At 41.0% G+C, this 8245-nt stretch overlaps 1 protein-coding gene across 2 annotated transcripts in view; it reads right to left on the reverse strand.

Annotated features, from left to right (window-relative positions):
* Positions 1 to 2371: 2371 nt before the first annotated feature.
* Positions 2372 to 8245, reverse strand: part of LOC134439133 (thyroglobulin-like) — an 8393-nt gene continuing 2519 nt past the window's right edge. The window contains exons 3-6 of one of the 2 annotated variants that reach the window (XM_063188986.1): positions 6143 to 6243; positions 5850 to 5895; positions 3741 to 3941; positions 2372 to 3115 (exon numbers count right to left, since the gene is read on the reverse strand). In XM_063188986.1, coding sequence (XP_063045056.1) covers positions 3742 to 3941; positions 5850 to 5895; positions 6143 to 6243 — 347 coding nt within the window. In that variant the 3' untranslated portion in view covers positions 2372 to 3115; position 3741. Of the gene's footprint in view, positions 3116 to 3740; positions 3942 to 4022; positions 4136 to 5849; positions 5896 to 6142; positions 6244 to 8245 lie in introns of those variants that run through there. The other variant, XM_063188987.1, reaches the window with a different exon arrangement.

Consider the following 8245-nt stretch of genomic DNA (forward strand, 5'->3'; position numbering starts at 1 on the left):
AACATTAGTAAGCAGTTACTTAACTATTAGATAACTATTACCTTGTGTTCAAAGTTAATAGCATATTATTATTTAGCTAATAGATAAATAAGGGCACAGTTAATAGTTAAGTAGCTATCAGGTCATACTTAACTAAAGACCAAAATTAACACTTACTTAATACAAAAGTAAGGCATAACTAATGGTTAATTAATACATAAATATTGGGTTTTGGGACCCTTATATTAGAGTTGGCTGAGGATAACTAATGGTTAATTGATAGATAGATATTGGTGTTTGGGACCCTTATATTAGAGTTGGCCGCGGATAACTAATGGTTAATTAATCGATAGATATTGGTGTTTAGGACCCTTATAATAGAGTTGGCTGAGCATACCTAATAGTTAAGTAATTAATCTACTGTGACATCTAGTTTTCACTCGTTCAAATCACTGTAATAGTGGCAACAGGAGCCATTATATAGCAAGGATTGGATGTACACTTCTCAATGATGGTGGGGTGATGAGATGTAATTTTTTCATGTACCACTTATTAGTTTTAATGGTAAAAACCCTAGAATAAATGCTGAACATTATGAAGAGTAATAGTTTTGAAGCGAGACTAAACCATTCCTTTGTGATAATTAGGTTAATGTTTGAGAATATTAGCTCCAAGAAGAGCAGTGCATGATGGGTACGCAATCTACAGACAACAATATGTCGGTATTATTTAATCATTAGATATGCCTTGCTTTTGTATTAAGTAAGTGTTAATTAAGGTCCTTAGTTAAGTATGACCTAATAGCTACTTAACTATTAACTGTACTCTTACTTATTTATTAGTTAAATAATTATATGCTATGAACTTGAGATGCACGGTAAGGGGCCATATATATAAGGGGCCATAATTAACAGCAAATTAGCTATGACCTAATATTTTAGTAAGGGTTAATAATCGCTACTTAATGCCACATTACACACATATAAATTGTTATTAATTCACATGTTAAACATTAGTAAGCAGTTACTTAACTATTAGATAACTATTACCATGTGTCACAAGTTCATAGCATATAATTATTTAACTAATAGATAAGTAAGGGTACAGTTAATAGTTAAGTAGCTATTAGGTCATACTTAACTAAGGACCTTAATTAACACTTACTTAATACAAAAGCAAGGCATACTGTTAATTATGGCCCCTTATTTGGAAGTGTTACCCTACTTCTCTCACACACTCGGTGCTCTTGTCACACACACACACACACACACACACACACACACACACACACACACACACACACACACACACACACACACACACACACACACAGAGTGCTCTTGTAACACATCTGACTACATGATTAATTGTACATTACCCTCCTCACTTTCACACACACACACACACACACACAGACACACACACACACACACACACACACACACACTCACAAACACACACAGTTTACTCTTTTATTTGTGCCCACAATTCAAAATTGAGTTTCCATAGACACAAATGTATCAGTTGCAAAGATACTTAGGCATGAACTAGATAAGTGGCACTACAGTGATCAATTGTCCATGGGGTAAAAGTCTCAAGGATATACACAGCACCTTCTTCTCCATATGTTTCGACTACCAATTATTGATGATATTGAACAATATTTAAGCAAGCTTTTTGCATTCATTTTTGGGAAGCCAAGCATCCTTAGCCCCCTAGTGGCCAGTCTATGCACGTGGCCCAAACTTCCAAATACAAGCTCTATATATTGGCATTTGTAGCCCATCACAGTGATTTCCTGCACAAGTGGTTGATACTTCATTAGTTTCTCACAAAACGTTTATTCTAGATATGAGTCAAAGCAACATCCTACTTCCACTATATCAACAGTTTGATTGTCCTCATCAATAATAGTGATGTCTGGTTTAGTTGCATTCAGTCCATTAAAAGCAGTGGGGCTCTGGTTTAGAGCAAACATTTGGGGTTTTAGAACACAGTTTGTATACATTGTTACAGGTGAGGGACAAACATATTGCAGTTTTTCTAACAAAAGGTCTATAATCCGGTCATGCCTGGATATATACAGCTTCTTGTAGAATGTGCAGCCGTTCAGTACATGGCATGGATTCTATGACCTGGGTTTGTCCATGGTGTATACAGAAGGGGGTGAATGAGTTGGGCTACCAGACTGAAGGGTTGAATCGGGTTGGTAGTACTTGCAGTCTACTCTTACACTACACACAGACACACACACAGACACACACACACACACACACACACACACACACACACACACACACACACACACACACACACACACACACACACACAGTGTGGGGGGGGGGGCATGCACATTTACTGAGTTGAGTAAATGACCACACATCACACTGCATTTCTGAGAAACGTAATGAAGTTTATTTCATGTTGATTGGTTTCCCAAAGCCAAACACACACACTCTCTGACACAAATACACACAGAAATACAGACAGTGTTAAAAAACTTTTCTCCGCATGAGAGTGTGACGTGTAACGTCAGTCAGAGAGGCTGTGTCCAATGCTACGTAAATAGTGAAGTTACATAGTCACTAAATGACTAAAATACAAATGGCATTATATATCTCAATCACTTATAGAAGAAAGACCTTCTAAAAAGGAGTGCAATGAAGAAAGTGCAAAAGGCATTGTCTGTGTGTGTGTGTGTGTGTGTGTGTGTGTGTGTGTGTGTGTGTGTGTGTGTGTGTGTGTGTGTGTGTGTGTGTGTGTGTGTGTGTGTGTAACTTGGCATATGCGTATGTGAAGGATAGAGAGAGATAGAGAGAGAGAATGTGGATGAGCGTGTGTATGTTGGTCCTATTAATAATGTTCTTAAATGCCCTTAATATTGTTGTTATGTTATTGCTCTTTTGTAAGCTTTGGCAATGCTGATATTATACACACCGGCATGCCAATAAAGACTTCAATTAAGAGAGAGAGAGAGAGAGAGAGAGAGAGAGAGAGAGGGAGAGAGAGAGAGAGAGAGAGAGATACTCTGATTGAACCCCAAATAAACACAGGGAGGAAGAGGAGGTTGTTGATGATGATGATGATGATGATGATGAATCATGATGGAGACTCCTCTCTCTTCACGTCAGCACACCTGTGGAAAAGGGGAGAGATGGAATTACATTAAAACTGTAGTCTCCTCTTGTCCACACTCTTTTAGGATCTCTTCTAGAACAGACCAGGTGTGTATGTGTGTGTGTTTGTGCGTGCGTGCGTGCGTGCGTGCGTGCGTCCCCACCAGTCACTGTGGCAGGTAAATTCTAAAATCTACCAGTCACACACAATTTTTACCAGTGACCATTTTTACCAGTTCATATTCGACCGTTCCAAACATTGTAATGCCAAGTAAGATAATTTTCTGATTAATACTTGTGTTTCAGAGGTCGTACATTCAGTTATTGTGACGCCAGTATCATGGTTTCATTACCAATTAGCTTAAACCTTTAATGTTGGATGCTGCGTATAATTTAGCATTAACCCGGGAGCCTGTAGAAAAATTTCACCCCTCAAGGTGACGAGTGGGTTGACAAATGTCACCTGCCAAAGGCCAAATTCTCCCGTCATTGGAGGTGGACGGGTGCTTATTTCCATCCCTGGTGTGTGTGTGTGTGATATCCTCACCTCATTGGCACGTGGGCTTGCTAAAGCGTTGACGCGTTCCGGCTATCTCGGTGCCCTGTGTGTGTGTGTGTGTTTGTGTGTGTGTGTGATGTCCTCACCTCATTGGCACGTGGGCTTGCTAAAGCGTTGGCGCGTGCCGGCTATCTCGGTGCCCTGGGCGTCCACACACCAGCAGTATCCGGTGGCCGTCCAGCACTGCATAGGCAGGTAGTGTCCCTCCGCATCACACTGGGGGCGGTAGGAGCCCAACACACGCACGCCGGCCGCCGCTACAGCACACGAAGGGTTAATTGGGGACTCTGGAGGAAGAGAGCAGAGAGAGAGAGAGAGAGAGAGAGAGAGAGAGAGAGAGAGAGAGAGAGAGAGAGAGAGAGAGAGAGAGAGAGAGAGAGAGGTTACACTAGGTAGTGTCCCTCAGCATCACACTGGGGACGATAGCATCCCAACACATGCACAGCAGCTGCTACAGCACACGAAGGGTTAATTGGGGACTCTGGAGGAAGAGAGGAAAAGAGAGAGAGAGAGAGAGAGAGAGAGAGAGAGAGAGAGAGAGAGAGAGAGACAGAGACAGAGACAGAGACAGAGGACAGGGAGAGAGGGAGACAGAGAGAGAGAGAGAGAGAGAGAGAGAGAGAGAGAGAGAGAGAGAGGTGTTCTGCTGGTTAGTGGCCCTCAAAGTCACACTGGGGCCCACAGGACGCACTGAGGATGACACAAAGGATTCACAGGGAAATCTGAAGGATGGAGAGAGGAGAACGAGGGGTGAATGGGGGAGTCTGGAGGAAGAGGAGAGAAGAGAGGAGAGAATATAAGAGAGAGGAGGGGAGAGAGAGGAGAGGAGTGGAGAGGAGGAGGAGGAGAGAGAGAGGAGAGGAAACGATTTCGCCATTTCACACTGAAGAAGGGAGTAAGCCCGAAACATCTGTGATGTGAGGCGATTAAAAATGAAAAAAGAAATCTGATGAGTGCTTGTTTATTCACTTACTTTTGAGATTTGAGTTCATTCATTGACGACGTTAAGCACCCAGTGTAAAGTATAAGAAGACAAGGTGTTGAGCGTGCTTCCTGATCCTTCTATGTATCAAAATACTCCCCCTCCCTTTTTAAAAAAAAAAAAAATAAAAGAAAATACAATACTTTCTCCTGAACTATGCAATTACAAAGTAGGAACACTAGATGCTGCTAGAGATCAAATTGTATGTAAGTGGAACTTGTACAAGTATAGGTGTTTGTCTGGGAAAGTAATCCAAAGGTTGACAGTTCAATTCCCAAGTAACATTGTAAGGTGGTGGGTACAGGTGGCCACCTAAATACAGGTTGTTAACTAATACACAGCTTCAAAGTCTGCATTATTGAATATACACTGTAGGGTGGAAAAACACCAGTCTTGATAAAATATGACCAATAATTGAAATTACCATGCAAAGCAGCAAGGGTGCAACAGAGATCATAATGCTGCACCACACATCGGCCACAAGGTGGCACTCTAAGGCCAGAAATGGTATATTAGTGAAGCTTTGCCAAGATACATGGGCAAGTTTTACAACATACACTGTCTTGTTTATTGAACTTACAATAGACCTTGACATATCTGTGCCATTAAAATAATAATAGTTAGTTGTGCCATATGACCCAATGTTTCTACATCCTTCTCCATAATTACAAGAACTGAACATTATTTTCTGTTGAATGACTGGAAAACTGACTGTCACTGATTTGAATTGTTATTGTTGGTCATGTCTTCAAAGCCATTGTTTATGTAGCACAGGGAAGTACAGTTTCCCCACCGGGACTCCAACCTGGATCTTCTGCATACAAAACTGAAGCCCCAAGCACTACACCAAAGAGCCGGACTGATTGAAATAATATTCAAAACATACCCACAACCCTAGTTAATGTCACATTTTCTATTGTATTTTGTGTATTTGAAAATGCAAAATACAGTAGATTCAAGATTCAAGATTCAAGATTTGTTTATTACATCTTATTATAGGTTTTAAGCCTATAAAGAGTAAAACTTGTTGTGTTTTTTTCTCCTCAAAAAGATTTTCAAAAAAGGGGGCAGGGGGTGGAAAAAGTGCAAAGAAAGTGCCTTGTTGTCTTCAGCATGAGTTCAGCAATCTAACTGCTTGGTGAAAGAAACTACTTCGGAATCTGGTATGAGCTTTCAGGCTTCTATACGGTTTACCAGATGTTATGTTACTAACCTCCAGTAGGGGCTGCTCCAGAGCTCTTCATGGCCTTCTGCAGCTTCTGGAAGTAAAATAAAACACAAACAATCAAGATCAACTCTCAAGACACATACACACGCACACACAGACAGTACACACACATGCAGGCACACACATGCACATAGTACACACACACACACACACACACACACACACACACACACACACACACACACACACACACACACACACACACAGTAAGGCACCCACAACCACACACGCACGCACACAGACACACATACACATAGTACACACACACAGTAACGCACCGTGAGGGGTGTGCGTCGTCCTTGAGGTGTTTTCTCATCGCTCTCAGCAACGTCCGTCAGCAGAGACATTCCCATTGGCACCTGCATCACACGAGCCGGCCCTACACACACACACACACACACACACACACAAGCAAAGGTTACATATACATACATCATTCCTCGGAGTCCAACAACACCCCCCGTCCCCATCCTGGAAATATCATAGAACTTTAGAAACCCTTTATTTTAAGGTTTACATGTAGGCCACTAGTACATACCTACTTACCTCCGCCAAGGACGATATGTTTTCGGTCACATTAGGTTTTTCTGTCTGTTTGTTTGTATGTCTGTGTGTGTGTTTGCCTGTCAGCAGGATAACTCGAAAAGTCATGAACGTCATGGAGAAAGTCATGAAGAAATGACGGAACAAGTGATTAAAATTTGACGGTGATCCGGATCACAATCCAGAACCAGATATTTTCTTCACCATTGCGGGATAGGGTGAATTTTGACATTGGACCTTCTGACTTCACAAACAGAAGGCAGAAAGACTTGAAAAACAACAGGGTGTAACATTGAGAGTAAATAGAATGGAGGCCAAAATTCTATTTCATTGTTGAAGCCAAGTTGGAGCCAAGGTTGGACCCAAAAAGACCAAAAAATGGCCAAATCCCATTCATTCCTATGAGAGACATAAAACCCTGTATCTCCCTTAAATGCCACTCCAGGGAGATCATTTTTCGCTCAACTAGTAGGTCCCCTTGCTCTCCAACTTACCAGGGTGGTGATTTTTTGTGGTGATGTTTTATTTTAGAGAGATATTAAAAGTTAAATTGACCAATGAGCATCAGAACATGGTTTGATTGACCGTTAGAAGTCTTGTTGTTGTCCAATCAGCACCTGCGTTTGGCGTTGCTAAGGTGGAATGTAAGTTGGAATGTTCCCAAATCTGGCTTCAAAGCGTTGAATGGCAAATAGCGTTGATTTGGCGTCCATTCTATTTACTGTCAATGGGTGCAACATAGTCAAATGTTCTACCAAACAGCTTCCTTGGCGGAGGTCTGCACTCTCTGAGTGCATTTCTACTATCTGTTTAAGTCACTTATAAGACAATAAGACATAACACAATAAGACAATTTCAATGATTTGTTTGACAAATATGTGTATTCACATACTTGACAGGCTGTGTGTCGTCTAGCTAATGCCGTACCTGATGTAAATGACTGATGTGAAAACAAATACGGTATCCCATGGGACAATAAAGAATCTAATCTGAATCTGATCATAATAGTTCTTGTTCACAAACAATAAGACCTTTATTAGACCCATTGATATAGTCAGAGATGATATTCTCTCTAGATAGTTAGATAGATGATAGTCTCTCTGATATAATGGTAATAAGGACCTAGTGTGGTCCCTTAACACATGTATTATACAGTACGTCACTGTTGCAGACAGTAGATAGTAGTGGTGTCAATAATAATCCATTCGGCAATGCAATGCAATGCAATGCGGGGCATGGACAATTCAATTCAATGCGGCAAGTTCCATAATTGATGCGCCAATTTTTTTCAGTTTCAATTACTTCCTTGGATATTTCAGGAGCAAATGAATGTTAAATTAAATAAAAGCACTTGAAAGCATTGAAAAGTGCAAGACTGATACAGAAAACAGCCAATGTTGCTCAGTATCTGACTACTTGTATTGCCTCATCATGACTGATGAAACATTTGCTTTGCTTTCAGCAGAAATGTAATGCATTGCAATGCATGGTAGAATAGAATCGAAACCTCCCGAATCGTAATCGAAACTAATCGAATCGTGTAGGCAGTGCCAATGCACACCACTAGTAGATAGGTGTGTATTAGTGTCCAACATGTGAAGCCTGTTCTAACGTGTTACCACAACCCTACGACAGTAACAGTCGGAGACACTCAATTGACCTCAGACAACTATAAAACATTCCGCCTGGTTCCCCAGAAGCATTAAGATAACTCTAAAACATTCCACCTGGTTCCTCAGAAGCATTAAGAGAATTCTAGAACATTCCGCCTGGTTTCTCAGAAGCATTAAGAGAATTCTAAGAACATTCCGCCTGATTCCCCATAAGCATTAAGAGAA

Source organism: Engraulis encrasicolus, chromosome 22 (genome assembly GCF_034702125.1).
Source record: "Engraulis encrasicolus isolate BLACKSEA-1 chromosome 22, IST_EnEncr_1.0, whole genome shotgun sequence".
Classification (NCBI taxonomy): Eukaryota; Metazoa; Chordata; class Actinopteri; order Clupeiformes; family Engraulidae; genus Engraulis; species Engraulis encrasicolus.